Here is a 20272-nt window from a genome sequence, read left to right on the forward strand (position 1 = left end):
CTAAAAATGTAAAAGACGCTTATTTGCTTGTCTCGTTGCAACAAAAATTTTAGGAAACATGACTGGAACATAAAAGCCAAAGTACTTTAATCAAATAATATTTTTCTCTATTCATTGAACAGTTCAGCTATATGCAATAAGGAGAAAAAGTGTGTAAGGAGAACAGGAAACATGGCATTACACTTCAACAACCATCTCACCTTGGAAATGATGTCACTGTGCAAACAGCCTCATTTTCTTTGAGTACAGAAGCAGCCTCTTGCCGTCTTTTCCTCATGTTGTCTTGCACAGTGTTGAATTCAGACATGGTTCCCCCATATGGCTGTCCAGGCGTTCCTTCAATCATGTAACTTCCATATTCTGGTCTCCAAAGTGTTGGGTGACTACAATCAAAGAAGAGCCACTGATGAATTATTTGTGAGAATTTCAGAAATTAATACCACTTGCAAGAAAAATCTCCTAGTATTTGACAGAGGAACACAATGTACCTTCCAAGGCGCCTCACCATCAGGAAGTGGTGAAAAGAAAGCAAGGTGGGGTTTGGCAGTAGTAGTGTTGCTGCATAGTACAATAAGCAGATTTGCCTACACCAAACTGCAGTCAGCCTTAGCATCTGTCTCAAGCTTTGTTTCTTGGGGTTTTAACCAGAACCAGAAAATACAGATCACTGCTGCTTTTCCACAGGAGAGGATAGGGAAAAATTTCCCTGCCATTCTTATATCTACACTTTTAGTTCCTCCAAAAATGGAAGAGTGGTCCTACAGACAACAGGCTTCCACTATACAGCCCTCACTTGCTCCTGTAGTCAAGAGATACAGGAGCAAGTACACATGCACGTGTACTTTATGGGACATGGATTACTGCATACACACAGACAAAAAATAAAACAAGCTCCCAAACTGCAACTTCTGTGGGCTCACCATTACATCCTCCTTTATCTCAAAGCATAATAATTTAAAAGTAAAAAATTGCATGGACAGCCTGCAAGTGTGCTCAGAATCTTTCACTTCCTGAACCCCAGATTTATCTGAAAATATCAGTATCTGTGGTTTACAGTGTTACCAACAGCAGACTTGAATGTGAAGCCAGGTTAACAAAATTTTGCACAGCATCATAACAGGACAAAAAAAAAAAAAAAGGAAACTGGAAACACCTACTCACTTGGGGTTTATCTTCTCCCCCTTGGCTTGCAGTGTTTGAAGAACTTCTTCACCACAGAGTAACAAACGCACTTTCTTATTATCATGGTCAAATTTTACCAACATATACTCCACCTTGTAGATAATAAAAACAAAACAAACAATTAAAAGGAAGGTTGTTTTCAGGCACAAACATACTGGCATGCAACTTAAAGCATCAAGTGAAAAAAAAAGATATGTCACACTGAACTTTATAAAGGTTCAAAACCATTACTAACTACAAATGCAGTAAGCAGTACTGGCAAAGATGGCTGCAGGCTTATTTAATCTTGAATAAAGACTTGAAATTCCTTGAAATTTCTTTACCTCCATTTCTAACTGGAGACACTTCACCAAAAACATCCTAAATTTGCACTTGCCTCCACATTATTTCTAGACAGAATTAAATTCCAGAATTATTTCAGAATATTCAGAATTATTTCTAGAAGGAATTAAAACTCCATGCAAGCTATATGCAACCCACAAACATTTCACTGTCATCCCATCAGTTACTGTCTCTGCTGCTGACAAAAAAAAAACCCAAACAAACACAAAAACCCGAAGTTATTCTAGAAGACATCCATTTACACCCATCACTTGTTGGAGCTATTAAAGGCTAGCACTGTGTCTCATCTGCACCAGAGAAAGCCCACAGCTGTTGGTGACAGCATCAGTCCTGTCATTATGACACTCCAGCTCTTGGCACAGCACACTGGTTTTCACTCCTGCTTGATTCAGCTTTGCTGCCACATTTTCTTCTCCTCCTGCCCAGCTGCATACCTTGTCCCCAGAACTGCCTCTGCTCCAAGCTGCAACCCACACTAGATCCAATAGGCCACTCGTGACAGCACTGCTGCATCCCAGCACTAGAGAATATGTTCCCCTAAGAGACATTACTTGAAAGCAGCCAAACCTGGAACACCCCCACCTCAAACTTCCCGATCTCCACGCACACTTGCTGTCAAAGCTCCCGTTAAGACTTTTAGAATGCTACCCAGCTCAGCAACCTAACAGCTGCTTGCACCTTGTAGCCCTCCAATACTCATGGATGCACTCTATTTGCTAGTACCTCTGGGTCAGAGGTGCTCAGCAAGGTTCTGGGAAGTGTAAAAGACAAACCAGCCCCCAGCTGCAATGTGCTGCCTACCATGTAAAAACAGAAGTCAACACATGGAAATGCATTGCCAGAGTACTGGTAATGCTTTCAGGGCTTTCAAACCCTAGCTGGACCAGTGGTGACAGGCAGTGCCTTTTGTTGGAGGCTCTTGAACCACTGCCTTCAAGACTTACAAAAATCATCTAATTCGAACATCAACTTAGAGTTAAAAATCAGATTGCAATTTCACAGCTAGAACTGTCAGAGGTGCGCTGTGCTCCTCAGTTCCATTTTCCAACACTGTCTAGAGCCACATCCCTCTGTATTTAACAAACGTGACAGCTCCAGTCCCAGGAGCTCAGATTCATGTAAGATGCTCATGTTAAAGTTGCAGCGTACCAACTCATGGCAATTTCTATTTTGTACAGAAGTCCAATGAAAATAGAAGAGCAGCTTGCCAAAAGACAGGGAACTTGTGCCATGTTTTACAGCACACTGTAAGCAGATTTGTGGTCTTCATGTTCTTTGGTTGCTTCAGTGTCCGTGGAAGAGTTATTGCTTACTACTTTGACAAAAAATATAATCCTTGGCTGGGATTTGTGATTAAATCACAAGCAGCATTATCCAAGAGTGTTTGCAATTCTACAGAATCTGATCAGAGGAAAAATCTAGAGGGACTCATCTGGCAATTATACACATTTGCTGTATGTTTCCCAAAATCAAATTTTAATCTCCTAGAGGAAAAAAATTAATGATTTCTGGTTTCTGTGCAGATCGCACTTTCTTGCATGGTCTATTTTGTCACTTGTGTGTATTATGCCACAATAATCTACTTGAGATAACTACAGATTATAGTCAACCAGAACACAGTTGAGCACTGATTTAATTATTGCCCAGCACCAGTCCCTCCACAGTCACTTGACCTTGAATATTGGAAAGAAATAGGGGCTTCCAGTTTCCTACCACATTCAACATCATCTCCTGCTTCGTAAAAGTATCATTCTCACTAGGAGCTGGCCTGATCTAGAGCGGGTATGCAAGACCACAGGTCTGAGTCATTCAGATGGACACAGAATGAGCATCAATCCTGCCACATCCCTGGCCTCCCCCCACACTGCTTGTGGGAGTGAGTATTAGAAGGGAGAGCAGAGGAACTGCAGCTGCTGTCAAGAGACCCAAAGTTGAACATTTGTCCACCTTTGCATGAGTATGCCACTGTGATTAGCCTCCTGTCCTAGAAATCCCTCTCCAAATGTAGCTGTAATGAGCTGGTGGAAAGAACACTGTATTTCTCGATAAAGCAAACTGCAAGTTTAAAAAAAAAAAACCCAAAAAGTCAAAAGTGTAAAGAAACACTAAGTCAAGAAGGCAAACCCCAAAAAATCAAAGTGTTTCATATTTAAAGTACAGTAGTGCATATATGGCATTTATGCATCTAGCTGTAGAAACAACTATTACTTTTGCCTCCAGAAACATTGACTAAATCTTCAAAGCAGTCTTAACACACAGATGATCTGCCATAAGAATGTATTTTAGGCTCATCAAAAGATTTAGCCTACAGCTACAAAGAAACAAATTCAGAGTTCACACATTTTTACATTCAACTTCAGGTCATCATTCACAGACTTCTCACATGTTCTTTATCCACAATGAAGTTTAGAAAAATGCAGCCAAGCTGAGAGAATCAGCACGCCTGGCAGAGATTCCAGTCCAAAGGCCAAATATGAGGGGCTTCACCCAACATCTATAATTCATTATTTTGCTGAGCTCTTTAGAGTTCACTTTTCTCTATAATTTTAACTAGGCTCCTTAGCAAGAATCAAAATACACATCAGATCAAACTACTGATGCAGATGGCTGACCAGCAGCCTTGCTTAGAGGACACTGCACCCTGTCATGGCCACTTTGGACCCAAGTTTCCAGTCAGTGCTCTCATCATGCAGCAAACCCTACACACCTCTGTCTTCCAACTGGCACATGCTGCAAGGCTGCTGAGGAGAAGATGTGGCATCCCAGCTCCTCCCTGCAGGCAGACAGACAATGCTCTGTGCAACCGCAGTGGATGAATCTCTCCGACCACCCCTCCTCTGCCAGGCTCACAGAAGTTCTGTGGTACCTTACCAGGCAAAGGAACAACAGTATGGCCAGCAAGGTTGCAAGGTTGAAAGCTGAAAGTCCAACCCCCGACCCTGCTCTGACACAGAGCAAGCCTAAACCAAATTATTGTTCACAGTTAAATGCATAAAAAAGCAAATTCAATCTTAGTTAAAGCAAATACTCAGAGTATCAGAACTACTTATGAGCCAATACAAGGAAAAACTGTTCTTTAGAGGCTGCCTTCCTCTTAATTACTGGTTTGCAATGTAACTGCATCTAAAGAGCACTTCCACACCAGCTGTGCTCCACTCCATTGCTGAATCTTCTCAAGAAACACTATGCTCCATTAGCTTGCCAGCACCCAGAATACTGCTACTTCACTCACTACGACCTTTTCTCACAGTTGGCTACCAAGAAAATTTCAGATTTTGAAAATTCTTTGATATCGCCTCTGTAAATACAAGTGAGACCTTGAAGCCTTTCAACTGCAGAGAACCACAACCACTCTCAATTCATTAAGTCAAACAATTGTGCTGGACTTGTCTGGAGGCAAAATGAAAGACTACAGCTCTCTGGAAATGGGTAAGCATGTCTGAAATTGTTTGAATGCCTGAGTTGTTTGATCATAATTACACATATTATTTCTGCATAAGCAATGCTTCTTAAAAGTGAAGGTGTATAAAAACCAGCGGTAAAACACATCAGTGGTAATTCTAAGGAACAAGGAGGACCAAAGTTGTCGCCTGTGCCACAGCATTGTCCAAAATATGGGTTTGCTGCCCTGTGTGCACAGCCAATGTACACACCAAGACAAGGTATCTCTATTTAATCACAGAATCTTCAACATTAGAAGAGACCTTAAGGATCAGCAAGTCCAATTGTCAGCCCTAAATCACTAAACCATACCACCAAGCAAGACCTAGATGCCTCTTTAACATCTCCAGGGATGGTGACTTCATCACCTCCTTGTGTAACCTATCCCAATGCCTGACCATCCTAATGGTGAAATTTTTTTTCTAATGTCTAATCTGAAAAACCCATGTTTCAACTTAAGGCTGAATATTTCTTTATTTCTTTCTAATTTGTGCAAAGCAAGGAGCTAGATTATAACCCACAGGAGGTTGCTAGCTCCCCCATCATCAAAGCTTTATACTATTTATACATTTTAGCAAAGAAATCACAGTTTACTGACTACAAGTTACATAGTTCTCTAATTAAATCTACCTTCTGTTGGTTAAATTACTCTCTTCCTTCTCATGCTAATTAGTCTGCATGCTCAGTACTTCTCTTGAGTTGGTGGGTTTCTTAAGTCAGTGGACCACGGAGGTGAGAATCTCTCCCTGTTGGAATTACCTTCTACCCAGCTTGAACTGATCTCTGCACAGTTGCTGAGTTGGCTTTGTTAGTTTAGTACTTATCTTGGGAGTTTTGCCAAATGTCCTTGTGGCCTGTAAATTCTGTGTCCTTTGTGCCCACTATCAGTAGTACATCCTTCTCCCCAAGCTTTGCTACCCCCTCTCTCCCTAGACCTAAGACCACTGAAGCGTGTTAAGCCCTAAACATTAACACAGCAATTCTCCCCATAAGTAATTTATCTTTCTAACACAGGGATATCAACCTATCATGGTCCAAATACTTACCTTGGCAGTGCTCTGCTTCCCAATATAAAAACCCGTCCTTGCACACTCAATTTAACCCCATCATGCTAACTACACAGGGAACAAAACCTATCTAATAGATGGGAGCAAAGCCTCTGCTGTAGTGTTAAATGTTGAAATACTTTTAATTTCCAAAGTATGCGCCATGAGTTACTTCTGCCTATGAAAACACTGCTAAGCACAGAGTCTGGACCTTAGTAAGCTCAGCAGTAAGGTGCCAAGATGATATAATAGAATAAAATAGTTTAGAAGAATAATTTGAAGAGAAGCATTTTTAAAAAGAAAAGCAGTGAAAAAAGCATTGCTTCATGCTTTCTGTGTGTGAAAAACAGTACCTGCATTAGCTTTGCACAACACTCCTGACCATCCATCTCAGATGTGGGTGTCCCATCCCTGACAGTGATCAAGGCCAGTCTGGATGGAGCTTTGAGCAACCTGGTGTAATGGCAGATGTCCTTGCCGAGAGCATGGAGTCTGCCAAAATTATCTCCAAAGGTCCCTTACAATGCAAACCACTCTGTAATTCTAAATAAACCTGATCATGGGTGACTCACAGACCACTCTGTTTCTCAAGGATAATCTTAATGACAGTTTCTTTCTCCCTCCACTGGGCAGCTATTGGCGCACATACCCAGAACAATTGTTAGCAATCTCCTCATATGAACCTTCCTTCAGGCCTGGAGCTTTAAGGGAAATTGAAAATTTTTCCTGAACAACCAATGAGGTCTCATGGGTATTGTTTGCTGTTAACAAAAGCCACTACCAACATTTAAGTACTTTTGTGCAGTTTGCCTCATATATGCCTATTGCCTTATATATGCAGTAGAAAATACCCTTTCCACTAGTTATTAAGCTCACTTATGGAAAAAAAGTAGTTCTTCCATATCTTTATTTGTCAGTTAATTCATCATTAAAATACCCATTATATGACAGTCTAAATTCTAAAGGAGAACAAAGTTTTAGTAATCTGACTGTTCATTAAAGAACCTGCCACAAGTTTTCAGTGTTGGATGGAAAAAGCAGATTATTTTCTGTAGGTACAAATACTTCTGATGGATGTAGAACATAAATACCCAAGGTGGGTTTTTTGGATGTACTTCTCTTCTCACCACTGATATGATAAAGCACGAAGCCACAGAAATAAACAGCTGGTAAGGTACCCTTAATGAAAGCTTTACTATCTTACAATAAGTCTAATGCCCTCGGGAGCAAATTTCAGAGGAAAACAAGTTTGGAAGTACCACAGAGGCTGGTTACCCTGTTTCTAGCCAGCAAGCTCCGACAGTGCACACTGGCATGAGGCAAGCATTTCTACACTCATGAGGTCACCATGGCTGTTCTCTGCCACAGAAATTATTTCAAAAATCTGCAACAGGAGAACCTAGATTAAAATGTTAATTTCCAAAATACCTAATTTTGATCAAGCAGATTGGAAGTGGCAATCCAATTTAAAAAGCACCAGCTTTTTTTTTGCCAGCTCTAAACAAAACCAATTCACAGAAAGCATGTCCCAGAAACAAAACACCACTCATGTTTTACAGTACATTGACAATAATGAAAAAGTTATGAACTGCTATGCCCCATTATACATTATCATAGACAAAACAAAGAGGATGCAGAGGCTTTCAATCTCAGTCAACACAGCCAGCCACAGCTAAGCACTCTTGCATGTTTCCTTCCCCACGTGACAACATCAGGGCTGCAGATTTTTTTTGTGCATGACACAATGTGACTAGAGGACCTTCTGCACACACCACAAAGGAGGAAGCTTGGTTATTGAAAATTAAAATTAAGAAGTTATAACCTTTTGCATGATTCTAAAGAAATAAGATGTGGTGCGTTTCAGAAAGAAGTGTCATCTTTGACTTCTGTACTATGTAACACCTGAGGCTAATATTATTAAAGACTAGGATCATGTTAACATTAAATTCCTGCAGCAAAGACAACATTATTTATTCACCTGTGAAACAAAATGTTGCAAGTTTCTAATTCACCTTTTCCATCAGAAAGAAAAATAAAAAACCTGAACAACCAAACATGCAACATCAAGAATAAAATCTTTCTTGAACTAATCCTTCTGACTCACCCTTTCTCACACTGTTAACTAAAATAAGGCATCTGCACAGCAAGAAGAGGTCCTGAGGGAAAATAGGAATTATAATAAAAAATGTCCCCTGATAAAACCACAGCAATCTACTTGATATCCACAGAAGGAAATACACTGTGAACAGAATATTTTGTTATCAGAAATATACAAACAGAAGGTCATTTAAACTTCTCTTATTAAATTCTGAGATTGGGAAGGAGGAAATCAATGTTTACTATGTGGGCAGGTCAATATTTATGACCAACTGCAGCATGCTTTGGGAAAAACATTACTAAAAAACGCCTAAAAAAACAGCCCTAAAAACCCCCAACCAACCAACCATCACCCCAAACCTTCCAAACTGGTTTCCATTGATTACAAATTTAGATTTCCAAAGAGCATGTCAGCATAAACTACAATGAGTCTTGCACTGTCACATACATAGTGCATCTGGGAGTACAACTCTCCAGTAGGTCACTGGTACTGCACTACCACCTTACATCAAACACATATACATCTTATCACCCAGCCACTGGAAAAGCCAAGCAGAGGGAGTGAAGCAAAATTATCAGTCATCATGGGGTTAGCACGCTGTGCATGTTTTGAGAGCTAGAGGGTTTAGTTTAGGTTTTCCCTGATACCAGGATTAAAACCAGGCAGAAAAAGTAGTTTCATGGCAGTCAGTCAAAGTATCCAGGGAAGGAATAAACATGAAGACTCTTCAAGGGCACCCATCTTGCTCAAGTCAAGATTTAGAGAGTTACATTTCTGTGCATTAGTGTATACCTTTTAGAGGCTGTGCATCAGCACAAGCAGCGTAAGCTGATGCACTAACCTCATACCTTCAGACCGAGCCCCAGAAAACACCACTATTTGAAACTGCAGGTACCCATACAAGAGATATAAAGGAAGCACTAAGTCTATCTGTAAATAAATCATTCCACTGTCCCTGTATTTAGCCAAATAAAGCTCTGAGAGGAAGGGTAAATAAGCAGACACGTGACAAATAACGAAAACATTCACGAGTGCTGCTTCCCCCCAAGCTGCCAGCGGGTGAGCGCATCGATTAAGACAGCTCCATTGAGATGCATCTGCACATGTCACATTTTGCAGAGGCCATCATGAGAAAATTCTGCATTAAAAATCAAAAATGCATTGTTTGGCGAATTGCACTGGGGCACGGGGAAACTAAAAGCATTTGTCTTAAAATGACAAGAATGCAAAAAAAGACTTCAGGCTGCTGTTAGCTTTAATATAGGCACAAGATTACCAAGAAAAGCTTTTAAAAATGCAATTTCTGCACACTAGTATACTGCAGCAGTTCGTACAAAGTGAGAATGTGAGATCATCATAGTACTGATGACGAATCTGTATAATGACTTGGATGAATATTTTTAAAAGACCATATATTGCTGACATTCTGGAAAATGCAACAACTATTTTTTGTGATTCTGTTTTATTTATAACATTTAAAACAAAAAGCTAATTAGAAAGTTTCAGATAAACATTAAAGAAACCCCACAACTTGCTATACAATTATTTAAGTGGTTTGGATAGATGGACAAACATCTTGCATCATGTAAAGTTTAAAGAAAGTGTAATAAACTGTCTATACTTGTTATCCATGTAAGTCAATGTCTAATCTCAGCTTCTAAGCTATCATGTGGCATCTTGTTCCACAGGGCATCTAGGCTTCATAAAATAAGTAATTATACTAAAAGTACATCTGCTCTTCTGGCTCATTAGGTTAGCCAAGTTTCTTGTAAAATGAGAAGTGAGCACTACCTTTCTGTACACCATGATGCTCTCTCAATGTTCTCATTCATCAGTCCTGGTTCTTTCTTATCTCTTTTTGAACATTTTTATGCATGTATATCTGTCTCCCACTAAGCCTCACTGGTTGTCTTTTTAGCAAAGAGATAATGAAAACTTCCTCTGTGTACATTAGGGATAGTACCTGTACTTATTTTATGCAACTGGTGAGCTAGATTCACCATTGCTAAAAAATGCCCTGGATTTTGTTCCTGGTTTTAAAAGGGTGACAGGCAAACTGAAGCCTCAAATCTGAACCCAAATTGCGCATCTGAACCCAAATTAATTTCCTTAATATGCAGCAATAATTTTACCAGTTGAAGTTCCACAGACTGTAATGTAACATCTCCAATCATACCATTTACAGGTTGCTACTGCCCTGGAAGCACCCAAAAACATAACAGGCTAGAAACTGTAACAAGATACTAATTCAATAGCTAGTTCCCTGGAAAGAATCACTCAAAAGGAAATACAGCTCTTTTCACAGCCTAGCCTTTCATTAAGAAAAAGGAGAAAGCTTTCAAGAGAGTCATGCATCTTCTAATCAGAAGCACCTTTGGGACATCCTGGTAAGAAACCTCTGGCCTCTTGTAGCTCCTGAGAAGGGCTGCTTTGCTTCTTGCATGAGGAAGTGCTGATTAGCACACGTTCATTTTAGTTCTCATTTAACTTATTTACGAGGTATAATTCAAAAACTAAAGGATAAGGAGAGGAATTATTGAGTGTACAGAAGAAAGATCAAAAGAAGCTTAAAAGGACTGAGAAAGAGAAAAAAGGAAGGAAAGAAAACAAAGAACCAAAACCAAACTAGAATTAACTCAATAAAGCTTCAACTTGCAAGCAGTGCAGTGGTACATTTTTCATGCTGCCTCACACACAGCATTATCAAATCTTTATTTAAAGGCCTCAAAATTTCACTTCAAGTTTCCATTAAGAAAACAACTTTAAAAAAGCTGGAGATGCTTATTGCGGACTAGGTACCTACACCGATGGAAACAAGACTCATACACAATGAAAGTGTCATTATGTCCAATTTCACTAAACAAGGCTGAGCAAGTCAGATGCCTACTTCATTCACATGTACTTTAAAATAAAACTGCCATGTTTTGCCCATGCTTGCTTTCTAAATCTCTTCCTTTGAGATCTCCTTCTGGCACACCTTTCTCAAAATTTTCTTATGCTGAAAACAGCTCCTCGTCAGTCTTTACAGACTGTGCAAGACAAGTGTTACATGCACATATGAATACACATGTATATGTAGTGCGGTGTGAAATGCTGTGACTCTCCACTTGTGTGCACGCTCAGCACAAAACAGCAGCAGTGAGCCCTGCCAAGGGCCAGCCATTCCACTTGCCTGATCCGAGTGCCCGCATTAAGCTCCAAAGGGAAATTTAAGCAACATCCGTCAGTTAGAGGAATGCAATCAGCAGACAAGAGGCGCTGAACAGCACAAGAGACTAATAATACACTGGCACAGAAGGGGGCTTTTTGGGATAAAAGCTGGGAAGCAGCAGAATAGGCTAGCATCTGCCAAGCTGCACAAACTAATTGTTTCAGATAGTATCTGCTAACTGTACTGGAGTTCTGAAACAGTACTGAAAAGGTTTTTGATTCTGCTGCACAAAAATAAAAAAAATAAACAATCTGCAACTCTGCAACAAATAAAATAAAATAAAATAAAATAAAATAAAATAAAATAAAATAAAATAAAATAAAATAAAATAAAATAAAATAAAATAAAATAAAATAAAATAAAATAAAATAAAATAAAATAAAATATCGCAACTCTGTAACCCTGAGGTCAAGCATACGTTATTGGATGGAAAAGGAAGATGAGAACACAAGGAGATTGTACTTGTTAGCATTACAGGGTCTCACCAGCAGATGTAATTGTTGCCCAAACTTTGTGAGCATTAAGGCAATGATAGTAAGGCGGGGTTTGCTGAGGGATAATGAGACAGTTCACTGTTTTGTATTCTCCACAGTCAGGAGAAGTCAAGCATAAACAGGGAGGTTAACTGTCAGTTTTAAATGAGGTAGAAGGATGATTAAGAGGCAGAAGGATGATTAAGAGGCAGAAGACTTTACCTGCAAATGCAAACTTAAGGAGACCTTTAGAAAGCATTTTTTAGAGCAAGTCTTACTCTTACATATTTGGTAGGCTTTTGTTTTTTACCATTGCAAAGGCTTCGTGGCTGTGGAAAATGGAGTAAAAAAGAACTCACCCCAAAACAGACAACAGCTCTTAGTTCTATTAACACTGAAAGCAATAAAAGAGCTGACTTTTCCAAAGGTAGCAGAACCAGTGTCTCGACCTTTACAGCTCTTTCCTCAGGAGAGGATGGGCACACTAGGGAATGCTACCCTGCAGTGTAAGCTGTGATGCTGTCTCACTCTCTTCAAAACAGATGCCACCATCATGTTCTGTTAGCACTTAGCCTTAACACTTCTGTCTGACACCCAAGAAACAGTACATGATAATTCTCCACAGTTTCATTCCCTTGGCACCCCAGTGAATGGTGTCCTTAGAAGGTTACAAGAACCCCAAGGGACCCCCACAGATCTGTAATGAGTCTTACAACACACACTGAGAAGTGGGAGTCCTAATGAAAACAAAACCAAAGAAAAGACTGGTATCTACACTCATGAGCAAACACAGTATTTCCTTTTCACAATGGCATCATCTAGATGGGGAACAACCTTTCAGGTATTCACACATACACCCTGAAAGACAAACTCAGTATGTGCTACAGAAGTTGAATCTTTTTCTAATAAACATTCCTTAAAAAAATTTACAAGATACATTTTTACATTCTAAACACAGTCACAGAAACACAAAAATAATTTTGTTTATTCTGATTTTATCTCTACCACTACATGAGGGCTGTCATTTTCATTCTTGATTTCTATCTTCAAGAAGTTTTTGAAACAATTAAATACCCTCAGGCTATGACTTTATACATGAAGGTCAAAGTGCAAACAAGACTTTTTATTAAAACTGTCCAATTAGTCAGTTGATTCACCTAAGCTGCATATAAATGTGGCGCCACGTTCTAATAACTAGGTACCTCAGAGGAAAAATGGAAAACAAATGTACTGCCCTCCACATTAGTCTATCTACAGCACAGCTCAAGTAAGCTACAGACCAAGGTATAGTTTTGTGTTTGCACAAGAGCAGACTGGCTACAAGTACTTGCTCCTTTGACACACTCCTAAATGCTATGTTACATAAAAATATATAACTGCATAACACAGCAGAATAAAGTTGCCACACTTGAGTTTATTAGCATTTGCTAAAATGAAGAGGTAAACAGTGAACCAGGTTACCCGACCTTCTCGGAATGTCCATAGACATTTCTAATACAGCTCTCAGCTCCTTATCAAAATTATGTCTGCAACGATACTGCTCTTAAAATCCTGCCTCTTGCCACACTGGGGCATGGCAGAAGTGCATCTCCTTTGACATTCTGCTCCACTATTTATTGGACATAAGCACTTTGCTCAGTACGGCCCCTAGGCCAAAGGAAGAATGAGGCTCCCAGGGTCCAGTCTGACCATACATCTACGATTACCAAGTGATCAGCTGTGGGTGCTGCAAGGGCCGGCTGTACCCAACCCTTTCCTCCACACACTCCTGGTACTTACCTCATATTAAGCAGAGCTTGTTGGGCCTACTTGTGAAAGAGCTGAAGCTCCGCTGAGTAAACCAACCACCCTAAAAAACTGAATGGAAGAAGAGTTTTCTCTGGGGTCAAATTTTTGGACTCAGCTGGCCAGTAACAACACAAGGCAGGCAGCAGAAATAGGAGCCTGGAATACAGGGAGGGAAGCTGAACCAGCTTGCTAGTAGATCAGCCTTAGCTATCTTGTGAAATCTCACTCTGAGAAAGCAAGGACAACTAAAATCTAACACCCATTGAAAAATGAGTACCAACTCTTAAAGATTAATGAGAAAACCCTTGAGCTAAGTTTCAAAGCAACAGGAAGACTGTCTGTATTTCTGGACTCAAGACTGTGAGGCTCTTTTGTCAGCGTAACTTTAGTCATACAAGACATGTGGGAACACAAACGTCAGACAAGGATAAATAAAAGTATATTTAAACTTCCTGAGTCCACATCATTCTAGCTGCAAAACTCTGTGGCGTAGACTACACATACTTTCATTAAACAGATTTTAGAAGCCAAGCCCCCACTCGCTCATGGAAGCAGCTTCTGTGCGCTGACGCTTGCCTTGCTGTTACGTGAATTATAAAAGGGGTTCATTTAAAGAAGAACTGACTTTAAGACAGAAGTTCTCTCAGAGTGCACACGCTTAACAGCATTCTCCTCCGGTGAAGGGCATCTGTGAACAGCTGCTATTACCTGAATGAAGTTTTCTCACAAATGCTTTTGCTGTTCAGAAAGCAAACTGTACATGAGACAGAGGTGCAAGGGGGCCAAGTCCCCACATTGCTTGTATCCTACTCTGCTCTTCTTCCAACTTCCCCGCAGTTGCATCTAGAACACCTTCAAGTGACCAATGCTGGACTTCACCAACACCACGGACAAGGACAGCTTCTAGTACAGCATGTGTGAAGCTGCTCCCTGTCTCCTGGGGAACTGATGAATAGAGGAGGCAGCCTTTGCTCCTTGCAGAGTGCAGTGAGGCTGTGGCATAGAAGAGTGCAGGTTTACAAGACAACACACCCAAAACCCGTGATTAAAGTTACGGTCCTCGGGCACAAAGCACCTGTAACAAAGTTCAAGTCATGACCCGAACGATCATCCTAAACCTCGTTCAGAAGGCAGGCTGACGAGTACCAAATGCCCAGGAAACTCCGGGAAAAAGCAGGGCTCGGCAGGTCCGTTTCACGCAGGGACACAGGAGGAACATGGTGCGCGGTGAGACGGCTGCACCGCAGAGCCGCCCGCTCAGCCCCGTCCCGCTTCCCTCACTTTCCTCTCAAAAACTGCGTCTGAGTCCGAGCAGGCACTGCCTTGGACTCGAGGCATAGACATGCTTTGCTCAGACTCATCGAGAGAGCATAAACAAACTCCGGAGAAGAAGCGAGTGCTGCCGAGCATCACCGTCCCGGGAATACGCCTCCCGAGGGGCTGCCCGGGCAACCGAGTGGTGCCAGGCGGAAACACCGAAAGTTGTTCCAGCGTTTCAGAACCGCGGGTAACAGCGGGGCAGCCGTGCTGCGCAACGAACTGCGGCGAGCGCGCGTGTGTGCGCGAGGTAAACAAAGCCCCACCGGGCAGCCCGCAACGTCCCCTCCCGCCGAGCGGCCGCGGCCGAGCGGCCGGGCCCGCTCCGGGCAGCACGGCCGCCACGGCCCGACCCGCGCCGCACCGGAACGGCACCTGCGCCCGCGACAGGGGGCGGCGGAGGCCGCGGCGGAGGCCGCGCTCGCAGGGGTCTCACCCACCTCGTCGCCCCACTTGAGCACGTCCTTGTGGCGGTCGCGCAGGGCGCGGTAGATGTGGAGGAACTGGAGGATGCCGTGCCGCCGCACGTGCTCCGCGTACCGCCGCGTCTCCTCCCAGCTCAGCGGCGAGCCCTGCGACAGCAGCCCCATGCCGGCTGGAAGGGAGGCCGAGGAAGCGAGCGGAGGGGAGCGGTGCGAGTGCGCCCGTGCGCCGTACGCTCGGTGCCGCGGGTGCGCTCGGCGCCGCGGCGGCGGGACCGAGCCCGGCGCCGCACGTGACGGCGGCCGCGCGTCAGGGCCGTGACTCAGCACTTTCCGCCGGCAGGCGCCACCCCCGCCGTGCCGAGCGCGGGGCTGAGCGCGGCCTGGCGGCCCGGGGCGCTCTCGGTGCGGAGCCGCCGGGCAACGAGAGAGGGAGCGTGTCCGGGGAGGCACACCCGGTCACCGGCAGCCACCGTGAGCGCCGCTGCTCCGAACGCCCGGCCCTCGCCCCGGACACAGGGGAGGAGGCGCCGCTCGCCTGTACCGGGCGACATGGCGGCAGGAGGGTGTCCCCCGGCTGGACGGGGCACGTCTGGCCGGGCTGGTGGTCCTGGGGGAAAGGAGCCCTTATGGGCCTGAGAGTGCCAAAATAAAGGTCCCGATTGAAAGGCCCCAAAGCGCGAGCAGTGTGCGAACGCTCCTGTACGTTTTACAGATCAGAGCACAGGGGGAAAACGGATGCTCGGAGTGGGTGGAGTGAAGTCCAGAGAGGTCGTCCTTCGTTCCGCATGGATTCTCCTCGGCATCTCTCCGGCTGCGGAACCCACATGTGCTGTCAAGCAGTAAGCACAGCTCGTGAAGATGTTGAAAATGAGTTTGTTACCTGGGGGTTGTTCTGGAGGGAATTGCAACAGCATTGTGTCAGGAAAGAGGATGCAGGGGCCTGTCGAAGCGTGAATTTTACAGTCCATAAAAAGTAGAACGAAGGCCTATTAGTGTTAAGTCTTTACTAAATGAAGAGACCAAAGGCTGAACGTTAGCATGAAGGGAAAGTTTCTCGCTGCTGAGAAGCAGAAGTTCATAGCTCCTGGACCCTCATTGTTCCATTCACAAAGCTCATCATGGGCCGCAGGGCTGGTATGTAATAAACCAATGCTTTGAGAATTAGTAAGGTATTTAAATTGTAATATAGCCCACTAATGGATGAACTGTATTATTAGATCTTTCATTGACTGAATAACTATACTTACAAGAACTGTTTGTCTTATTCCAGGATATGAGGTGCCTAAAGGATAGAATAAGCTCTCAAGATAATAGGATAACAAAACTGAAAGACATTAGTGGAAGATACCAAGTACTAAAGTAAAATGACTCAAAAGTATTTTAACGGCATAAGTTTCTACGCAAAAGGCAGCATTGACAGAACAAGGAGTAATAGTTAAAATTACAAACAATTTATAATGAGCTGCTTTTTAGGAGCTCATGATTTTTTAAAATAAACATCATGGTTTTGGCAGAAATTGTACAGGCTGGCCTGATTGAAAGCAGTGCTGTTGTTGGTACTGTAGTAGATCTGGAGATGGCTGGTTGACTTAGTTTGGTGGACAAAAAACCAATCTTGTAGCTAAAAAATCCCATAATGTTTTTATTTTTGAAACATCAAGAAGCCACACTTGGCAATGGTAGTCTGAGAGGCATATCCCTCATGTGAAAGCCAAATTGTACTTTATTCAGAATTAAGGGGACAAAGTCTTGCATGTTTGAGGGCAATTGCACCAAAATATCAAGATACCATATTTATGCCATCATGCTGCCACCCAGCCTCAGCTTTTCCACAGCTTTGAGTTAGAGCTGAAGCACCTCAGGAGTCGTGGCAGTGACAAGGAGCACCTGATAGCCAGCAGCTGTTTCAGCCCCTTTCTAGCTCTTGGGACAGTGAGCCTGGGTCTGGAGCTGGAGCAAACCTTGTGTCAAATCAAAGCTAACATTGTCATCTTACGAATCTGAGCCAAGGTGTCTATATTGTTTTGGGTCCATGCTCTCAGTTCACTTGGCTGACAGCAAGAGCCCTGTGTTACTGAGAAACTTTTCTGGAAGAATTGGGTATTTGGTATAATCCCAGCTGCTTTGAGTGTGCTGGTGTATAGTGCACTGTAAACATTTCCAGCAACTTACAAAAAATTTTGAAATTAGGATAAATTTTATTGTACTGCAGGCTGCTGTTACGCAGTCTGTACTCTTCAGCTGACCCCTTATGCTACTCTTTGACCTGCAATTCAACAGCACATTTTCAGTGTCCTGTCTTTCTCAGTATTTAAACTCAGCTCATTTTTGTGTTCTTTTAGTGTCAATATCTACTCTATTTCCAGTCCTGTGTGCTTAGTCTCCTCAACTATCGAGCTAATACATTGTTTGTAACAGAAAATCAAGGTATTTTCCTTTTGCACCAGTGAAACTGATAAAGACATAAACTCTTTTCTCACAATGCAATCTCTAGCATAGCAGTGTGACAAGTCAGCTCTGTTTATGAAGTGTTCACCACCTTCAGCTGAAGCCTTTCCCCCTCCAGTTCTAATGTATGTCTTCTGGCACTGTGTGGTGATCCATAGTGGAGGACTAAGCCATTCTAAAGTTGACAGCATCACATGCAGAAATGTTCATTTGCACATCACCTAAAATATGACTTCAAGACAAACCACCATTGTATAATATCTGCCCACATGCTTAATGTTGTATAATTATTTCCAGTACCCTGAGTATCATGTATAATTACTTCAAATACACTTCAGATGAAAAAAAGCTTCTCTGAACATGCAGGCAGTACTTTGGATGATGTTACTGGTTTACTCTGTACCCATATCCCCAGCCCCAAGGCTTAACTACATTTTCTGAACGGTTCAAAGGAAATAGTTGAGGGGAAAGGCTGATGTACCAGTAATTTAGTAGGTTGATTGGAGGAGAATATGTGACTTGCAGCTTGCACAGCAAGGAGCTGTTTGACACGTTCCTGTCGTTCTCCACAGAGGATAACTCACTTTTTGTTTTGTATAGCTGCAAAGCTGCCACAAATCAGCTGCCACTAAATCTAAATAGAGTAGCTTGGCTCTTTGAGAATATACCTGCTGGGAGAGATGAAAGATATGTAGACTCATAGGTGAGGCCACTCCTACAGAATCCTTTCTTTTACTGTCTGTCATTAAAAGTAATAAGTAACAAGGAGACATCTTGTGATGAGGCTGTTATTAGAAGGAAGAAAGAAAGATTTGTTTTACTTCATGAATCATCTGCAAAAAATTTTTAAAGCAGCTTTGTTCAAGGTAATTTTTGAGCTGGCATTGCAGCATATTGGGTTATTCTCTGAGTAAAATGAAAAGACTTCAAATGGAACAATTGTCTTCCAAAGTTTTCAAATGGTATGTTAGGTAGAAATTTTTTTTTTAAACCAAATATTTTATGCCTTCAGATCTATAATTAATGATATGCACTTGTGTCCAGTATAATTGACTCAGGTGAGCAGCAGATGCAATAACTGCTTCCTTTTGAGTGGGGAGGCCTCCAGACATTTCCTGAGGCACTGGAGAGACCTGTGCTCAGTCAATTATTTCTTGATGCAGAAAGTCTTGCTGACTAGCAACTTGGATTAAATGATCTGTCTGGGGAGAGAAGGAAGTCAGAACACTGAAAAGATTCAAGTGAAGGATCTCCTGATGTATCTTCCAGTTAAAGTCTTCCTGCTCTGCATTGAGGAATATGACTGATGGGGACTTATTCTGGTCTAACTAATAATGCTTATTCCTCTCCAAGCCAACTTCTCAATTAGTGTATGAGAGACACTGGTGTGGCTTGTCCATATTGCTTTAAAATTTCTTTTTCTTGCTGTTGCCTGATGTAGAAATGACTGTAGTAGCATTAAGTTATGTCATGAGTCTAAGTGGTGTATTTCTAGGATGTTTTCTGGTGAATTTTTATTGACAGCCATTGGTTTTGAGGTTGGAGTTTTTTACTTCAGTAAGGATGAATTGTGCATTTCATTCTATAAAATTTCATGCATTTATGTAAAAAGTGAATATAATCACATTGTTTCACCACTTCATTTTTTATTAGCATGTTCCTTTTGCAAGGAACTTGAATTTCTCATTTCTGAGTACCCCACATATTCTTTTGCTGTGTCTGTGGACAGGACATGATTATGGTGCCTTGACTCACTTGGGCATACCTAATCATGCCATGAATGCTGCTGGCAGTAATAGCAGTTGTAGTGTGTGAATTAGTCTGTGTGCACATTGCTGAGCTGCTCCCTCTCAGAGTGGTCTAGCATGGTTACTGATGCCCATTGCATCCTGTTCACCTTTTTGTCCTGCCACTACCAGTTCCTTTGGAAGTGCACTCTCCTACCAATTCAGCTGTCACTGTGTCCAAATCTGTCCTAAAGAGGCTCTTTGATGACATGCACAAGATTCAAAGTACTCCAAAGAAAGCAAGAACTTCCAAATTGCTTTCTAGTTTATTTTCTTTCCAGCATCTTCTAAGATGGAGACCCTTTATTATAGGATTATCTTTATATTCTTTTCCATAGGCTGACCTGTGGGCAATACCTGTGTAATATAAAATAAAAGAAGGCCAGGTGCTTGATAGCAAAGCTGAAGGCTACGTCCTCATCCTCTCTGCATGTCGAGTTGTTGTCTTTAATGCATCACTTCATTCGCTGTGAGTATCAGAAACAGTGAAATTCTTCTTTAGACATATGAAAACAGTGGCTGAGTGCAAAGTCCTTCCAAAGGACTCTGTTGATAATTAAGCTTTACAAAAGCCTGAATTGAGAGTGTGCATCTTAACAAAGCAACTGAGCTCCTTGGTTACTTGAATTTCCACCACAGGCAGGAGTGTAGGTGTGTGCACTTTTTTTGCACACATGTATCCTCTTGAAGGACAATACACCTAAAAGTCCTAAT

At 42.2% G+C, this 20272-nt stretch overlaps 1 protein-coding gene across 1 annotated transcript in view; it reads right to left on the reverse strand.

The window, feature by feature from the left end:
* Positions 1-15597, reverse strand: part of GCLC (glutamate-cysteine ligase catalytic subunit) — a 36901-nt gene extending 21304 nt beyond the window's left edge. The window contains exons 1-3 of the mRNA XM_084202329.1: positions 15339-15597; positions 1162-1274; positions 201-383 (exon numbers count right to left, since the gene is read on the reverse strand). Of these exons, the coding sequence (XP_084058455.1) occupies positions 201-383; positions 1162-1274; positions 15339-15488 (446 nt within the window). The 5' untranslated portion in view covers positions 15489-15597. The remainder of the gene's footprint in view (positions 1-200; positions 384-1161; positions 1275-15338) is intronic.
* Between the last annotated feature and the right edge of the window lie 4675 nt (positions 15598-20272).

Source organism: Fringilla coelebs (assembly GCF_963513975.1).
Source record: "Fringilla coelebs genome assembly, chromosome: 3".
NCBI classification, from domain to species: Eukaryota; Metazoa; Chordata; class Aves; order Passeriformes; family Fringillidae; genus Fringilla; species Fringilla coelebs.